This window comes from Trematomus bernacchii, unplaced genomic scaffold (assembly GCF_902827165.1).
Source record: "Trematomus bernacchii unplaced genomic scaffold, fTreBer1.1, whole genome shotgun sequence".
Lineage (NCBI taxonomy): Eukaryota > Metazoa > Chordata > Actinopteri > Perciformes > Nototheniidae > Trematomus > Trematomus bernacchii.
Window position 1 is genome coordinate 11279411 of NW_022987851.1, and position 19355 is coordinate 11298765.

The 19355-nt window shown below is 40.5% G+C and overlaps 2 protein-coding genes and 1 pseudogene across 2 annotated transcripts; all 3 read left to right on the plus strand.

Moving 5' to 3' along the window:
- Window positions 1-2469: 2469 nt before the first annotated feature.
- LOC117468920 (extracellular calcium-sensing receptor-like) lies at window positions 2470-7852 on the plus strand. The gene is made up of 8 exons (XM_034113293.1): window positions 2470-2723; window positions 3183-3477; window positions 3565-3854; window positions 4099-4394; window positions 5540-5745; window positions 5866-6087; window positions 6595-6718; window positions 6795-7852. The coding sequence occupies exons 1-8, from the start codon at window positions 2470-2472 to the stop codon at window positions 7694-7696; spliced, it is 2589 nt and encodes an 862-aa protein (XP_033969184.1). The 3' UTR covers window positions 7697-7852.
- Window positions 7853-9011: 1159 nt separating this feature from the next.
- On the plus strand, window positions 9012-9546 carry LOC117469028 (annotated as a pseudogene).
- A 437-nt stretch (window positions 9547-9983) lies between these two features.
- Window positions 9984-14614, plus strand: LOC117469030 (extracellular calcium-sensing receptor-like). The gene is made up of 5 exons (XM_034113422.1): window positions 9984-10134; window positions 11393-11564; window positions 13126-13240; window positions 13511-13634; window positions 13713-14614. Exons 1-5 carry the CDS (start codon window positions 9984-9986, stop codon window positions 14612-14614), a joined length of 1464 nt encoding a protein of 487 aa, XP_033969313.1.
- Window positions 14615-19355: the final 4741 nt, after the last annotated feature.

Sequence of the window (19355 nt, forward strand, 5' to 3'; positions counted from 1 at the left end):
GGGAACCCGAGAGACCTCTGCGGACTTCTCACCGCGACGACCAGGCAGCGATGTCCCGCAAGGACCACACAGCGCTGGGGAACATCAGCCAAGGCATGGAGTGAGGTTTTTGTCTCCCTCTCGGCGGTCACCATCTCCATCCTCGCACGGACGGCTGCAGGGAAACTTCCAGTGACTGGCGTCGAGACCCAGATGCCGGTTTCACCACTACAGGGTCAAATGGACTATTCTGCTGGGAAAGCGCCTGCTCGTGCATTGGACTCTTGTTCTGTGGGTGAGTCTAAGCCCACAGCCTATGTTAGAGGACTTGTTGAGGGTGTTGATGTTACTGTTTTGATTGACTCTGGGTCCAATGTTTCACTTATTTCTGAGGACTTCAGAATGTCCACGTCTGCCTTACGTAAACGTGTGCTAAATACCCAGTACACTTTTTCACGCACAGTAAATGGTCAATTGTTGGACACTCTGGGTACTGTGACTCTTCCCATACAGTTGGGGGGCAAACATTGGGAGCAGGCTGTGCATGTAGTGCGAGGGGCAACACAGGCTATTCTGCTGGGGTTTGATTTCATGTTGCAGGCTCGAGCTGTTATGGATATTGGTCGTGGTCTGCTTCACCTGGGGGATGTTGATATTCCTCTCATGCATGCCACAGATTTCATACCAGAATGTTGTAACATCTCTATGTCTGTTGATGCTATTATTCCCCCTTTCAGTGAAATGATTGTCCCAGTTAATGTGGATATTGCCCGTACTGCTGGTCTGCCCATTGACTCTTTCTTAGGCTACCTGGAGCCTGAGGTGCGTGATAACGTGGGACTTGTGATTGCACATACAGTTGCACCTGTGAAGAATGGATGCACTGTGGCAAGGCTGCTCAACCCGACAGAGAAGGAGTTAAAGCTGCACACCGGTTCCCATTTAGGTGTGTTCCACCATGTTAAGGACTGTGATCTACTCACCCCCGCTGAGGTTTTCCCCTCTCAGCAGGGGGCTACCCCTCTGCCGGATGTGGCTGGCTTCCCATTGTCTGCTGAACAGAGACTACAGCTGCAGGCCTTGATGGGGAAACACCAAGGGGTGTTCGGCTCTGGGAAGGGCAGAACAGGAAACACCGGCCTGATCAAACACCGCATACAGACAGGTGATCATTCCCCGGTCAAGCGTCGGGCCTACCGTACTTCGCCAGAAAAACGGAAGGAGATAGGCAGACAGGTTCAGTGCCTGTTGGAGGATGACATAATTGAAGAGAGTTGTAGCCCGTGGTCCGCCCCAGTGGTCCTCGTCAGGAAAAAGAACAACACATGACCTCTCAACCCAATGCTTACAATAATAAAACAATTAAAATGTTGTATTCAGCCCTGATTAAAACAGCGGGCCCAAACGCCGGGTCTGGATATATTGATAGATAGTTATAGATAGAGAGAGAGAGAGAGAGAGAGAGAGAGAGAGAGAGAGAGAGAGAGAGAGAGAGAGAGAGAGAGAGAGAGAGAGAGAGAGAGAGAGAGAGAGAGAGAGAGAGAGAGAGAGAGAGACAGTCTGTAGTGAAGGAGTGCGCTCCCGCTCACGGGAGACTGCTCGCGCTGCGCTCCGCAGCAAACAGCTGTGGGGCGAGTTGAAAGTACGTAATGCTGGCCGGGGTGTCTAAATAATGCTTCCGGGCCAGCGGGCCATTTATAATGTTGAGCCCTGTCATATGAAAAGCTGAGAGTCTACAGATTCTATTGGTATACGTTTCATCCCTGTGCGATCAAAACTCACTGTTCAATAAAAGAACATTTTACCTTGAAAATCAGTGCATTCTAATAGCGGGTCAATTTGACCCAGGTGGCGGTTTTAGGTATACAAAAACCTCTGGCGGTTCTAGTGTTTTAAGCAGGTGCAGGTGAGTGGTGGCAATCAGCGAGATGATCAACAGCTGGAGCGGTGTGGAGACGGAAATCCAAATGTAGGTCAGCCACGCCCAGCCAGGAAGACAGACAACAACAGAGGAAAAAGAGGAAGGCCGCACTGTGGATCCTCACACAAGACTTGTTTTGTCATTTTTGCTTTCTTTTTAGAAGATACATAAATCCTACAAAAGATGGGGAGCAATGAGCAAAAAAACATACATGAAACAAGACTATTTCTAATATTCCCCCCACCTCCTTTTCTGAAAATCAAATACTGAACCTAGAAAAAATATAAAACATGTACAGTATATTGGCCATTTAATGACATGTCTGGCTTGTCAGGGCCAGTTCTGCTGTGATGGCTTTATATCAGGGTATTTGGGCATCCATCCAAACAGCATGACTGATGATTATTTGAAGAAATGTTACATATAAAATATAGAATAGAAGAAATACATCTTGTCAACGCTGGGCATGGCAACACAGTGACGTATGGTAGGAGGGAAGCATAGTCTGGAAATAGTTATAAACCATTGAGAACACACAGTACAGTTTGCCACCTTGACGACAGTTGATGATGGAGATGTCTCTTATTGGTCTGATACTGTCTATAAGTTTGTGTGAGCTCAACTCAGCTGTTGTTTTGAATAGTTATGGGGATGGCTCTGAAGCTTCATCTGTTACATGTAAGCTACAAGGTACCACTCGTCAACCTGCATTCTCTATGGACGGTGACTATGTCATTGGGGGTGTTTTCTCCATTCACTATTACATGCACACAGTGAAGCATAACTACACCACCATGCCCGAGCCACTAAGCTGCACAGGGAGGTTAGTACAGGGAGATTTTGGCTAGACTGTGGGGATATACAGTATATTGATGTTTATATTGTGAATTTGTGTTGCCATGTACTGTGTTGTATGTAACAACTCTAAAAATAATAATCATTTATAAATATTTTAGTTTTTTACATAATGTAGATTTATTTTTTCTATTTCATAAAAGCAATAGTTTAACTGATGTATACATACTTAACCATTTGTTGAATTGAGAAATGTGAAACTTATGATTTATTGGACCATTGAATCAATTCAGGAAAGTTATTGTGAATATTGGATATATATCTAATCATGTTTTGGGTTTTTGACAGATGAAATTCCCATAAAGCCTACAGAGATGCTATTAGTTATTATCCAGACCATATCTTTGAATTTCAGTCATCTTGTAGTCTATCACGTATTATTTTAAAATCTTAACGTTTTAACATTAACACCGATGTCTTGGTGCAGCGTCAGCTCCCAGGGACTGCGCAACTCACGTGCAATGGTCTTCGCCATCGAGGAGATTAACAACAACACGGAGCTGCTTCCGGGGATCAAGCTTGGTTATGAGATCTACGACTCATGTGACTCGATGTCCGTGTCGGTGCATGTTGCATTTCAGCTTTCAGGAGGACTAGACCCGGTGTTTAACACCCGCGACAAATGCTCAAAGTCTGGTATGGTGATGGCCGTTGTTGGTGCGTCTGGGTCCACGTCTTCCATCGGTATGTCGCGCATCATCAGTCCCTTCAACATACCTCAAGTAAATATTAAGAATTTATTGCAAACTGTGTTTGAGTCCATTACTTGTTTTGCCTCTGTCCCGTTAAATAACTGTTGTTTTCTTTAGGTGAGCTACTTTGCCACGTGTGCATGCCTGTCTGATAAGCAGCAGTACCCGAGTTTCTTCAGAACAATCCCGAGTGATCAATTCCAGGCTGACGCGCTGGCCAAGCTGGTAAAACACTTTGGCTGGACTTGGATAGGTGCTGTCCGGTCGGATTCTGACTATGGCAACAATGGCATGGCATCTTTCCTGCATGCAGCACGTAAAGAGGGGATCTGTGTGGAATACTCCGAGTCTTTCTCTCGGACCCACCCACGTAGCCGGATCCAGAGAGTAGCTGATGTTATCCGCAGGTTTCTATATCACTTATTCTCCTTTTGTTCACTGTGCTGACACTGACCTTCTGCACAGAAAAACCAAAACAAGTTATTTAAGTGATGGAACATGTTTTTATTACAACAGTAAATGTGCCAATATATCTGTTTATCATCTCTCATGTTTTGTTTTTCTTCATACTTATGATAATATTGTTATAAAAGACAATATTAGTCTTATATTATAACTATTGTTTTTATATGTCATTGAACGCCCCTCCAGGTCAACGGCTAAGGTTGTTGTGGCATTTATTTCCACTGGAGATATGAGTATTCTGCTGGAGGAGCTGTCACGTAAGCCTTCCCCACCTCGCCAGTGGATAGGTAGTGAGGCCTGGGTAACCAAACGAGACATGCTGAGTTTCAGCTTCCTTGCTGGAGCCATCGGATTTGCCATTGAAAAATCTGTCATCCCAGGTCTGAGGGACTTCTTGCTGGATCTCTCTCCGTCTAAAGTGGCTGACTCCCCATTGCTTACCATGTTCTGGGAGGAAGCATTCAACTGCAGGCTGGTAAAAAGTGAGAAAGTTGTGCCAATTTTAAACATACATGATACTCACGGTAGTGTCTTGATTGTGTTAGTTTTTTTTATTTTCTGTCTAAGTGAAGCTCCCTGAATTGATCAGCCTGTTAAAGACCAAACCCCAGATTTTGACTGAAAGGAAAATCTAATATTTTTAATGAAATACATGAGGCGGACATAAGTTGCATCTCGGTGAATGATCTCACAATGTGATGTTCAGGTCATGTTTATTAACAATGCTGTCTATTGTAAATAACATACATGTACATTATTCTACATAGGCTATTATGCAGTGATTCCAGACTGTTTATTTGTTTAGATGAAAGCTATTTATTCCTCAATGCACAACGATTTAGGGAAAGTCTCCGTTCAAAAATGGTCATAAAATAAATGCTGAAAAAAAATCACGCTCTAGAATATGTTCATCCAAAACATATAGTGCAGAGTTAACATATATGTAAAAAATATATATATATAAATTGTGGAATATATTTGTTGACAGGTTACAGTCATTGTAAAATAAAGAAGATGAACTTTAAAAAGGAATGTAGTAAATGTATGCTTCATGAGAAATAATATATACACGGTATTACATTACATTACATGTTAATTGTTAGACGCTTTTATCCAAAGCGACTTAAATACGGTATGTGTACATACATAATGTATAAGTATTTAAATTTAGAGGGACAGTATCAAAGTCCTGACTTCAAGAGTTCAGCAGTCTTATTGTGTGTTGAATCAAGCTGTGTAGGCCTGTTAGTGTGTTACCGTCTACCAGACAGCAGAGGGCAGAAAGTGTATTTCTAGTGTGATAAGGGTCTCTAATGATCCTGTACTGCTGGTTCTAGTGTCCATCATGCATCATTATAACAGGGCAAATCAGTATTAAATAAAAGGAATACATATTTTGCCTTATACAATAAGTATTTGTCTGATGACTGATTTGTGTAAATATGAGCTGCTAAAATAAACTAATAACGTAAAAAACAGAAAGACATGTCCGCAAAACAGTGATTTGAAATGTGATGTAAATCCTGCAATGCTTGCTTGGCAGGTTAAATAACACAATACACACATAAGAATGAATGAATGTAATCGTCTTGGCTAAAAACACCTTCCTCTGTCTCTGTGTTTTTAGGTGAAGCCACGGACAGGAGTGTGTGTGATGGAACTGAAGATATAAAGATGCTCCAGAGCTCATACACTGACACATCTCAACTTCGAGGCACTAACATGGTGTACAAGGCTGTCTATGCAATAGCGCATGCCATTCATAACGCAGTGTGTCAGAAAACTGATTCTAATACACAGTGGGATAAGTTCACTAAGCTAGAGGCCAAAGAGGTCAGTACAAATAATGATGTTCTTTTCAAGCTGCACGTCTATGTTATCAAATGAATGCTCATTTTACTTTAAAATTATTTATTTGATCCCCTTCACTATCTTCCTTTACTTCATCCCTAGGTTCTTAATCAGTTGAAAAAAGTTAATTTTTCCCAAAATGGTTATGATGTGTCATTTGATGCCAATGGGGATCCTGTGGCCACATATGAGCTGGTAAACTGGCAAAGAAATGAGAGTGGCAGCATTGAGTTGGTGACTGTGGGGCGATACGATTCATCACTGCCGGTGGGCCAGGAGTTCCTTATCAACAGGAACCTCACCTGGGTGGAGGGTGGCACACAGGTGAGGAGCCCCAAAGCAATTATTTAACATGTTACATTTTCATATCATCTTAAAGGGTATAGAGTCTTTAATTTTTATAAAGAGTTTAAGGTCTCTGAAATGTTTTATTCTGACCATAAATATTATGAGGGTACCTCATACAAATTCCAATGTTACAAAATAATGAGAGAGTATTTTTAGTATAAAAGTTACGTTTATTATTTAAAATACGCGTTTACTTACTTTTTATGGAGTGGAGTAAAGTGACACAATTAAAGGTTTTATATAAAATACTTTTATCTAGATAAGATAATCACTTTCAGACTGCTGAAACTTACTTTAGCTTTAGCTGATTTTTTTTCTCACAAAAACTGGATTGTATCGCCTTGGCAGTGAGGTTGAAAATACAAAAATGTAAAAGACACAAAGAAAAACCTTGTGAAGAAAAAAACATGAACCTATCCTTTTATAATTTTAGCTTCAGAGCACACCTGTCTACATGTGAGTTAATTTGTATATATGTGACAGGTGCCTGTGTCAGTGTGCACTGACAGCTGTCCTTCAGGAACTCGTAAAGTGCTTCAGAAAGGAAAACCCATCTGCTGTTATGACTGTACACCGTGTCCCGAGGGAGAGATTAGCAATGCTACAGGTATTTGTTTTTCTAATGTATGTCCACAACATAAAATATAAATTCCAACTGCTTAAAGCTGTTTTCTTTTTTTCAGATTCCTTTGATTGTTTCCCTTGCCCCAAGGAATTCTGGCCTAATGCAGAGAGAGATACATGTCTTCCCAAACCTGTAGAGTTTCTTTCCTTGAACGAGCCCCTTGGAATCGTCTTGTCTGCTTTTTCAATCGGTGGTGCCTGTCTCACCATTATAACAGCGGCTGTGTTCTATCGTCACAGGAGCTCACCAATTGTCAGGGCCAACAACTCTGAGCTGAGCTTCTTGCTGCTCTTCTCCCTGACTCTATGTTTCTTATGTTCATTAACGTTCATTGGAGCACCCTCGGAATGGTCCTGCATGCTGCGCCACACAGCGTTTGGGATCACATTCGTCCTCTGCATGTCTTGTGTTCTTGGAAAAACTATAGTAGTTCTGACGGCCTTCAGAGCAACACTACCAGGTAGTAATTTGATGAAATGGTTTGGGCCTTCACAGCAAAGATTGACTGTAGTGTCTTTCACGTTTATTCAAGTTTTGATATGTACTATTTGGTTAGTTCTTAGTCCCCCCTTTCCAATGAAAAACCTCACGACATACAAGGAGAGAATCATCCTGGAGTGTGCATTAGGATCAGCTTTGGGGTTCTGGACTGTACTCGGGTATATAGGCTTACTGGCTGTCTTTTGCTTTGTGTTAGCTGTCCTAGCTCGGAAACTACCTAATAACTTTAATGAAGCCAAGCTTATCACATTCAGCATGTTGATATTCTGTGCAGTCTGGATCACATTTATCCCAGCATATGTCAGCTCTCCTGGGAAATATACTGTGGCTGTGGAGATATTTGCCATTCTGGCCTCCAGTTTTGGACTAACTATGTGTATATTCGCTCCTAAATGTTTTATTATTTTATTTAAGCCAGAGAAAAACACCAAGAAACATTTAATGAGCAGGGGTTTGTAAAAAGTGTAGATGGCTTTATAAAGCTTATACTGTGCACATTCAAATATGCTTTCCTTGTTGATTTAAATATTCATATTGGAGTTTCTTTTATGCTAAATATTTTACTATTTGTAATGTCATTTTGTGAATTTACTAATAATGCCCTATTTTACAATACATTTTGATCAGTTGCTGAAAATATAAAATAAAATTAATAAATAAAGTCAACATTCAGACCGTGTGTGGTACTTGATAAACATTTCCAAAAAAATATTAAATACTGCATAATCGTAAGAAAAGCTGGCTGAATTGCTATAACATTATTGCCAAAGAGGAAAATACAACATCCCATAGTCCACAAATCCTTCAACAAGTGATCATTGTTTTTTGAATATTCTTATTATTATATTTAAAATATAACAATTTTCATAGATTGCATCTTTTGGGACACAGCACACCAACTGAAACACATACAATGCTCAGCTGTGAATCAGCCATAAGCATACGCACCATTATAAAATGCTCATTAGCTTTACAATATGATGTAGCCACCCGTAGGTGGTAGGTCTGGGTTTGTTTGGTCTAAAATAAATCGGATATTTCTGAATCATCTGAGTCTTAAAGGTAGGCTAGGTAAGTTTGAGAAACCGGCTCGAGATCGCTAGAATTTGAAAATACACAACCGGAGAAAATCTGCCACTTCCTTATAGAGCCCCTCCTCATACAAACACAAACGCGCACATGACCAATGAAGGCACGAGATAAGTTTGTGCACAGATGGAAGGCTGACAGGCAGGTAGGCCATCCAGTTATTTTAGCCGGGCCGGCTAAAATGATTGGTCGTACTTTTTACAGTATTACGGCTTCCACAGATGACATTTTTTTATGGATTTTTTGTCAAAGCACTTAAGATATTAATCGCTATCGGGATGTTAAGAGCATTCCATGGAATATAACAAAAAGTGTATCTCGAGCCGGTTTCTCAAACTTACCTACCCCACCTTTAAAAGGCAACAATTAAAATGAAATGCAATTGTTCAAATGGAATTTCATTAAGTACATTTTGTATCATCCTTTAATGTATATTCTCAAAAGTAACCTGGAACTGTTCCAGTCTTAGTAATAGACACTTAAAAACCTTTTAATACTATTGTTTAATTTAATAATTAATCACATTATTAGTCAATCTCCAAACACATTTCACACGAGCCGTCCGTAGTCTTCACCTATGCAATTGTTTTTCGTTGTTAATATCCAGACCATATCTTTGAATTTCAGTCATCTTGTAGTCTATCACGTATTATTTTAAAATCTTAAAGTTTTAACATTAACACCGATGTCTTGGTGCAGCATCAACTCCCAGGGACTGCGCTTCTCACGTGCAATGGTGTTCGCCATCGAGCAGATTAACAACAGCACGGAGCTGCTTCCGGGCATCAAGCTTGGTTATGAGATCTATGACTCATGTGACTCGGTGTCCGTGGCGGTGCATGTTGCATTTCAGCTTTCAGGAGGACTAGACCCGGTGTTTAACACCCGCGACAAATGCTCAAAGTCTGGTATGGTGATGGCCATTGTTGGTGCGTCTGGGTCCACGTCTACCATCAGTATGTCGCGCATCATCGGCCCTTCAACATACCTCAAGTAAATATTAAGAATTTATTGCAAACTGTGTTTGAGTCCATTACTTGTTTTGCCTCTGTCCCGTTAAATAACTGTTGTTTTCTTTAGGTGAGCTACTTTGCCACGTGTGCATGCCTGTCTGATAAGCAGCAGTACCCGAGTTTCTTCAGAACAGTCCCGAGTGATCAATTCCAGGCTGACGCGCTGGCCAAGCTGGTAAAACACTTTGGCTGGACTTGAATAGGTGCTGTCCGGTTGGATTCTGACTATGACAACAATGGCATGGCATCTTTCCTGCATGCAGCACGTAAAGAGGGGATCTGTGTGGAATACTCCGAGTCTTTCTCTCGGGCCCACCCACGTAGCCGGATCCAGAGAGTAAGTGACGTTATCCGCAGGTTTCTATATCACTTATTCTCCTTTTGTTCACTGTGCTGACACTGACCTTCTGCACAGAAAAATCAAAACAAGTTCTTTAAGTGATGGAACATGTTTTTATTACAACAGGAAATGTGCCAATATATCTGTTTACCATCTCTCATGTTTTGTTTTTCTTCATACTTATAATAATATTGTTATAAAAGACAATATTAGTCTTATATTATAACTATTGTTTTTATATGTCATTGAACGTCCCTCCAGGTCAAAGGCTAAGGTTGTTCTGGCATTTATTTCCACTGGAGATATGAGGATTCTGCTGGAGGAGCTGTCACGTAAGCCTTCCCCACCTCGCCAGTGGATAGGTAGTGAGGCCTGGGTAACCGACCGAGACATGCTGAGGTTCCGCTTCCTTGCTGGAGCCATTGGATTTGGCATTGAAAAATCTGTCATCCCAGGTCTGAGGGACTTCTTGCTGGATCTCTCTCCGTCTAAAGTGGCTGACTCGCCATTGCTTACCATGTTCTGGGAGGAAGCATTCAACTGAAGGCTGGTAAAAAGTGAGAAAGTTGTGCCAATTTTAAACATACATGATACTCACGGTAGTGTCTTGATTGTGTTAGTTTTTTTTATTTTCTGTCTAAGTGAAGCTCCCTGAATTGATCAGCCTGTTAAAGACCAAACCCCAGATTTTGACTGAAAGGAAAATCTAATATTTTTAATGAAATACATGAGGCGGACATAAGTTGCATCTCGGTGAATGATCTCACAATGTGATGTTCAGGTCATGTTTATTAACAATGCTGTCTAATATATTGTAAATAACATACATGTACATTATTCTACATAGGCTATTATGCAGTGATTCCAGACTGTTTATTGGTTTAGATGAAAGCGTTTTATTCCTCAATGCACAACAATTTAGGGAAAGTCTCCCTTCAAAAATGGTCATAAAATAAATGCTGAAAAAAAAATCACGCTCTAGAATATGTTTATCCAAAACATATAGTGCAGAGTTAAAATATATGTAAAAAAAATATATATATAAATTGTGGAATATATTTGTTGACAGGTTACAGTCATTGTAAAATAAAGAAGATTAACTTTAAAAAGGAATGTAGTAAATGTATGCTTCATGAGAAGTAATATATACACGGTATTACATTACAGTACATTACATGTTACTTGTTAGACGCTTTTATCCAAAGCGACTTAAATACGGTATGTGTACATACATAATGTATAAGTATTTAAATTTAGAGGGACAGTATCAAAGTCCTGACTTCAAGAGTTCAGCAGTCTTATTGCGAGTTGAATCAAGCTGTGTAGGCCTGTTAGTGTGTTACCGTCTACCAGACAGCAGAGGGCAGAAAGTGTATTTCTAGTGTGATAAGGGTCTCTGATGATCCTGTACTGCTGGTTCTAGTGTCCATCATGCATCATTATAACAGGGCAAGTCAATATTAAATAAAAGGAATACATATTTTGCCTTATACAATAAGTATTTGTCGGATGACTGATTTGTGTAAATATGAGCTGCTAAAATAAACTAATAACGTAAAAAACAGAAAGACATGTCCGCAAAACAGTGATTTGAAATGTGATGTAAATCCTGCAATGCTTGTTTGGCAGATTAAATAACACAATACACACATAAGAATGAATGAATGTAATCGTCTTGGCTAAAAACACCTTCCTCTGTCTCTGTGTTTTTAGGTGAAGCCACGGACAGGAGTGTGTGTGATGGAACTGAAGATATAAAGATGCTCCAGAGCTCATACACTGACACATCTCAACTTCGAGTCACTAACATGGTGTACAAGGCTGTCTATGCAATAGCGCATGCCATTCATAACGCAGTGTGTCAGAAAACTGATTCTACTACACAGTGGGATAAGTTCACTAATGGCGCGTTTCCATTACAGCGCTGAGCCCCGTTTTAAGAGAGCTGTGACGTCAGCGGCCCGTCTTTGGTTGCGTTTCCACTTGGCCTAGTACCGGCTAGCTGGTCCTAATTCCAACCCAGTCTCACGGCATTTCGTGTTATTAGTCACAACATTAATTTAATCTATTGATTCGTGTTCACCAACACGATTTTCAATTTTTTTTCGTGTCACACAGAACGATTTTAAATGCAATGTATTTCTATTGGTAGTATGTTTCGTGCCTGCAACACGTCTTTTTGTCCGGTCGGGTCTTGGAAGACCAGAAGCTGTGTGGTTCATAAAAACATGTTCTTACTCAATATCTTACCCTAAGCCTAACCCTATCCCTTTTATTTTAAATTGTATAATGTCTAAGTTTTTTTGCCGTCAGTGAGGAAAAGAAATGGGGCTCAGAGCCTCAGAATACTGAAATCTGTATTTTATGTCATCTTTTTTTCCTTCTAATTTGTTATTATTTGGTGCAGGCACGAAACATACTACCAATATAAATACATTGCTTCTAAAATCGTTCTGTGTCAGAATACTTAAATCTGTATTTTTTTAAATGTCTTTTTCCTTCTAATTTGTTATTATTTACATTGCTTTTAAAATCGTTCTGTGTGACACGAAAAAAATGTCGAAATCGTGTTGGTGAACACGAATCAATAGATTAATTTTGTGACTATAACACGAAATGCCGTGAGACTGTGTTGCCTAATTCACAGTTTTTCTGGCCCCGTAAAATCGTGGTTCTAGGGCCAGGAACAACCAGGCTGAGTCGGGCTGAGTATGCTAAACTAGAGAGAGAATCGCTGGCAAGGGGGCTACAACTACAACAAGATGAACATATTTGACCGTGATTTAATTGTAATACACGTTTCAAAATGATGCCGAAGTAACAACATACTGATACCGGTTAGTAAAAACCATGAATTAATGCTTTGACAAGTCTGCAGACAGACGGCAGGTGAAAAACCTTTTAAAATGCGTGTTTTCTAAATGGAGATTGGCTAAGCTAACGCAATATATGCTCCGACCGTCCACACTCACAACAACGGCCTATACACACATAAATAAACCAGTGACTGTACTCGCCATGACACAGACAGTCTGTGGTTTGTACTTGTTTAACTTTTGTCTAGTTTCTGAACAGATATGAGGAGCTGTGAGCTCTGAGTGCTAACAGCTAACGGCTGTGTTGTTTTTCTGGGGTTCTCATTGAAGATGACGTCATGGCTCCGCCTACACTGCGTTACTATAGATACTACCCCAGTTCCTAAACTGTAATGGGAATGCGCCATAAAGTGAGCCAGTCCTAACGAGGCCTAGCCATACCGAGCGAGGCCGAGCGAGGCCGTGTAGTGGAAATGCGCCATAAGCTAGAGGCCAAAGAGGTCAATAAAAATAATGATGTTCTTTTTAAGCTGCACGTCTATGTTATCAAATGAATGCTCATTTTACTTTTAAATTATTTATTTTATCCCCTTCACTATCTTCCTTTACTGAGCTGGTAAACTGGCAAAGAAATGAGAGTGGCAGCATTGAGTTGGTGACTGTGGGGCAATACGATTCATCACTGCCGGTGGGCCAGGAGTTCCTTATCAATAGGAACCTCACCTGGGTGGAGGGTGGCACACAGGTGAGGAGCCCCAAAGCAATAGTTTAACATGTATGATGTCTCATACCTCGGTACCTCATTAGAATTCCAATGTTACGAATAATGAGAGAATATTTTTAACATGACATTTACGTTTTATTGTTTAAAATACTTCTTTTTTTTTAACTAAACAGAAATGTAAAAGACACAAAGAAAAACATTGTGAAGAAAAAAACATGAATCTATCCTTTTATAATTTTAGCTTCAGAGCACACCTGTCTACGTGTGAGTTAATTTGTATATATGTGACAGGTGCCTGTGTCAGTGTGCACTGACAGCTGTCCTTCAGGAACTCGTAAAGTGCTTCAGAAAGGAAAACCCATCTGCTGTTATGACTGTACACCGTGTCCCGAGGGAGAGATTAGCAATGCTACAGGTATTTGTTTTTCTAATGTATATCTACGACATAAAATATAAATTCCACCTGCTTAAAGCTTATTTCCTTTTTTTTCAGATTCCTTTGATTGTTTCCCTTGCCCCAAGGAATTCTGGCCTAATGCAGAGAGAGATACGTGTCTTCCCAAACCTGTAGAGTTTCTTTCCTTCAACGAGCCCCTTGGAATCGTCTTGGCTGCTTTTTCAATCGGTGGTGCCTGTCTCACCATTATAACAGCGGCTGTGTTCTATCGTCAAAGGAGCTCACCAATTGTCAGGGCCAACAACTCTGAGCTGAGCTTCTTGCTGCTCTTCTCCCTGACTCTATGTTTCTTATTTTCATTAACGTTCATTAGAGCACCCTCGGAATGGTCCTGCATGCTGCGCCACACAGCGTTTAGGATCACATTCGTCCTCTGCATGTCTTGTGTTCTTGGAAAAACTATAGTAGTTCTGACGGCCTTCAGAGCTACACTACCAGGTAGTAATTTGATGAAATGGTTTGGGCCTTCACAGCAAAGATTGACTGTAGTGTCTTTCACGTTTATTCAAGTTTTGATATGTACTATTTGGTTAGTTCTTAGTCCCCCCTTTCCAATGAAAAACCTCACGACATACAAGGAGAGAATCATCCTGGAGTGCGCATTTGGATCAGCTTTGGGGTTCTGGGCTGTACTTGGGTATATAGGCTTACTGGCTGTCTTTTGCTTTGTGTTAGCTGTCCTAGCTCGGAAACTACCTAATAACTTTAATGAAGCCAAGCTTATCACATTCAGCATGTTGATATTCTGTGCAGTCTGGATCACATTTATCCCAGCATATGTCAGCTCTCCTGGGAAATATACTGTGGCTGTGGAGATATTTGCCATTCTGGCCTCCAGTTTTGGACTAATTACGTGTATATTCGCTCCAAAATGTTTTATTATTTTGTTTAAGCCAGAAAAAAACACCAACAAACATATAATGAGCAGGGGTTTGTAAAAAATATAGATGGCTTTATGAAGCTTATACTGTGCACATTCAAATATGCTTTCCTTGTTGATTTAAATATTCATATTGGAGTTTCTTTTATGCTCAATATTTTACTAATTGTAATGTCATTTTGTGAATTTACTAATAATACCCTATTTTATAATACATTTTTATCAGTAACTGAACATATAAAATAAAGTGAATAAATAAAGTCAACATTCAGAGCGTGTGTGGTACTTGATAAACATTTCCAAAAAAATATTAAATACTGCATACTCGTAAGAAAAACTGGCTGAATTGCTATAACATTATTGCCAAAGAGGAAAATACAACATCCCATAGTCCACAAATCCTTCAACAAGTTCATCATTTTTTTTTTTATATTCTTATTATTATATTTAAAATATAACCATTTTCAAAGATTGCATCTTTTGGGACACAGCACACCACTGAAACACATACAATGCTCAGCTGTGAATCAGCCATAAGCATAAACACCATTATAACATGCACATTAGCTTTACAATATGATGTAGCTACCAGTAAGTGTTAGGTCTTGGTTTGTTTGGTCTAAAATACATCTGATGTTTCTGAATCATCTAGTCTTAAAAGGCAACAATTAAAAATAAAATGCAATTGTTCAAATGGTACATTTTGTATCATCCTTTAATGTATATTCTCAAAATTAACCTGGAATTGTTCCAGTCTTAGTAATAGACACTTAAAAACCTTTCAATACTATTGTTTGAAATTAATTTAATAACTAGAAAATGCATTTCCTGCAGAAAATGCGTGCAAATGCTGTAAACTGTGAACATTTGTGGCTGAATTTTGCTGAAAATGCAGAAAAAGCTGAATATGTTATTAGCTGAATGGTAGCTGCTTTTAGCTACAAAAATGCAGAAAAAGCTTAATATTTAAAAGAATAGGTTTAAAAAAAGGTATAAACAACAACATGTATAGCCTTGATGGCAAAGGCATTTGATGACACCCCGTAATATGCTTAGATGTGTTGATGGCTGCATCGTTACCAAACCTGTGAAGTTTTGGGCCATTTCGAGCATTTTCACTGTAGTTATGAGAAAACCGTGTTTCATGGTGAGCATTGTGTTGCCATGGCAACGGCAATTGAAGAAATCTCAAAACTGTCCCGTAGATGTCTTCACGGCTGGACTGTTAGCACACATGTGAAGTTTGAGCACTTTTTGAACATTTTCATAGGAGTTATACATTACTTTTGGAGGTTACATTACTCTCTCTCTTCTCTTGATCGCCCTCTCTCTTCTCTTGATCACCCTCTCAATCTTCTATCGCCCTCTCTCTCTTCTCTTGATTGCCCTCTCTCTTCTCTCTCTCTTCTCTTGCTCGCCCTCTCTCTCTTCTCTTGCTCGCCCTCTCTCTCTTCTCTTGATCACCCTCTCACTCTTCTATCACCCTCTCTCTCTTCTCTTGATCGCCCTCTCACTCTTCTCTTGATCGCCCTCTCTCTCTTCTCTTGATCACCCTCTCACTCTTCTATCACCCTCTCTCTCTTATATCACCCTCTCTCTCTTCTCTTGATCGCCCTCTCTCTCTTCTCTTGATCGCCCTCTCTCTCTCCTCTTGATCGCCCTCTCTCTCTTTTCTTGATCACCCTCTCACTCTTCTATCACCCACTCTCTCTTCTCTTGATCGCCCTCTCTCTCTTCTCTTAATCGCCCTCTCTCTCTTCTCTTGGTCGCCCTCTCTCTCTTCTCTTGATCACCCTCTCACTCTTCTCTTGATCACCCTCTCACTCTTCTATCACCCTCTCTCTCTTCTCTTGATCGCCCTCTCTCTTCTCTTGATCGCCCTCTCTCTCTTCTCTCTTCTCTTGATCGCCCTGTCTCTCTTCTCTTGATCATTCATCATCATCGGTGTGTGTCTGTGTGAGAGAGAGAGAGAGTGTGTGTGTGTTTGTGTGTGTGTGTGTGTGTGTGTCTGTGTGAGAGAGAGTGTGTGTTAATTCAGGGGTTTTCAAAGTGTGGGAAGGTGAGCCTCCCCTCAGAGAACATAAGAACACCCGCGCCCCCCCTCCCAATTATTATTGCTATTATTATTATTAGGGTCTGAGACCATAGGTCGGCGAAGACCCTATTGAAATCGGTCGCGCAGCGACCGATAAACCTGCTAAAAACACCCAAAAACAGGGAAAACGACCGGCAAAAGCACAGAAAAGGTTCGGAAATAGTAACGGCAGATAGTCCGCGCGAGCCCAGTCACGTGGGCGAAGCCCACGTGATTGCAACTCGCATAATTAATATCGTTACGATCAATTTAGTCGCTCGCAAAGCGAGCGATAACCATGCAAAACCCACTAAAAACAGGGAAAAAGACGGGTAAAAGCCCATTAAAAGTGGCCTAAATCATGACAGTAGGTAGCCCAACGGCCTACAGTGACGTGGGCGTAGCGTAGCCCACGTCACTGTAAACGAGCACATTATTGATATTGGTCCGATTATTAGGGTCTGAGACCATAGGTCGGCGAAGACCCTATTGAAATCGGTCGCGCAGCGACCGATAAACCTGCGAAAAACACATAAAAACAGGGAAAACGACCGGCAAAAGCACATTAAAAGTGGCCTAAATCATGACAGTAGGTAGCCCACGCGAACCTAGTCACATGGGCGCTTCGCCCAGCTTATAGCTGATATAATCATCTAATAAGACTGCATTGACGTAGATATGCTGTGCATCTTCACCTATACTTGGGTCCTTGCTCTTTCACTTAAATCCTAAAAACTTGTATCGTACAGATGGAGCATCTTATTTCAGACTCCAGCTTACTGCTTCCTGCCTACTACCAGCCAGTTACCTGCCTAAGACCTGCCAAAGACCAGTATCTGGGAATGTTAAGCCCTCCCACTATTTTCCAAGAAGGCGTTGCCAGATTTTCAATTTCAGGATTTAACCAGGAGATGGCGCTATATATTAAATAACTATGGCCAAACTAAGACTTAGTTTTTCACAAGAGAAAATGCAGATATTATATAAAAAACTAAAGTTAAAATCTTGTTTTTAATGCCCCAAGAGCAATAAAAACACTTGTTAAAAAAATGCTGAGTGAGGCTTTCATAAATTGCATTTAGCTGACGCTTTTATCCAAAGCGACTTACTATTTAATAAATGATTATTCATAACAAATATGAGTGATGTGTGATTATTATTCATGCTATATACTGATATAGGGCTAAGTAAGCAATCAATCCTGCAAATTAACCCTTAGTTGTTCAATATATTTATTCAGACAATGTGAGTAGAAATACAGAAATTCTGCTCCCACCTAAGGCCAACGTTGCAATATTACAACATTTCCCTAAAAACTTACCAAAACGTAAACATTTTTAAAACTCTTTCATTTCTGCTCCAGAGGCCAGGGGTTAAATTGGGATTTGATATGTGGGGGGGCTCTGTTAGAAGGTGCGACGGGGGAGGGGGGAGAGAGTTAGACGCTCGTGAATTGTCAACTGGGGGGGGGGTTGACATCAGAGCATCGTCCTATGGGCTTAGCCCCGGACAGGTACAACAGGTATTCACTCAGAGGGGGGTAGGTACTAAATGCCACCCATTTACATGTAGGCAAACAAAATCAACATACAGTAGGGGGGTGGGGGATGTTGAACGGTATGGTCAATGTTTGTAAACACAATTCCCAGGATGTGTCCTTATCAAACCAAAATAGAAAATGCAGATATTACACTCAAACATTGGAAAAGTCTATGTTAAAAAGCCTCAGTCACCTTAATTCATGTAATAAAAACATCTCAGGTCAGTAACACTGAAAGCTAAATGTGCAATACCATGTTCAGCTATGTTACTATTTATAATGTTATTGTTGTTACAACAGAAGATGTTTTTCTTTATATTGAAGTTAAATGCATCAATCTGGTGCACTTTGAGGTCAAAATTAAGAGATTTATGGATACCGCTGGAAAAAGCTGCATATGCCGAGCCTGTCCGTAGCGCTGTAACTTTCTCCACAAAAGCAGCCTTCTGTTTATTCAACGTGGTGGGGGCCGAGGGAACCGGGCAGAGTTTTTCGCCGGTCAACGCGTGTGAAAGTTTACATCTTCCTTATTGAGCTTTAAAACAAATGAATAACGACTATATATAATAATAAATAAACACCGGCTGTTGTTATGCCTGCTGTAACGTTAAATTACTCCGTTCTCCGCTTAAGTAATTATGCCGTTACAAGCTTCATAGTTGTATTTATCATCTAAATTTGCCGAAACAAGTTTAATATTCTGAAAGCCAAGACTTTGTTTATTTGAAATCAGATGAAAACAAACTGTAACGGACCCTGCCGTGTTATCTTGATATTTCCGGCACAGACCCTTTCATACCGGCAATGCGCGATAGAAACAACAGGAACTTCGACAGCATAAATATGCGAACACAAACCTACAGACTGCTGGAGAAGAGATATCACAGGGGGGGTTGGGACACACACATTCCGATGGCCAATTAGTTTTAAACAAAGAGTAGACTCAACATAGGGGGGTGGGGACTGGTGAACGGTATGGTCAATGTTTGTAAACACTGTGACATTTTGACTTTATTTGATCATTTCAGTTAAAAACTAACGTTCATTTTTGAGAAGAGAAATATGAATATGTTAGTGGCTGACCCAGCCCCATGGTCTGTCACAGTAGTGCGGGAAAGAGAAGTGCACTGTTTTGCCTGGCTGGACCTGTAATTTACAGGAAAGGAGTGCACGCTACTAAAGAGA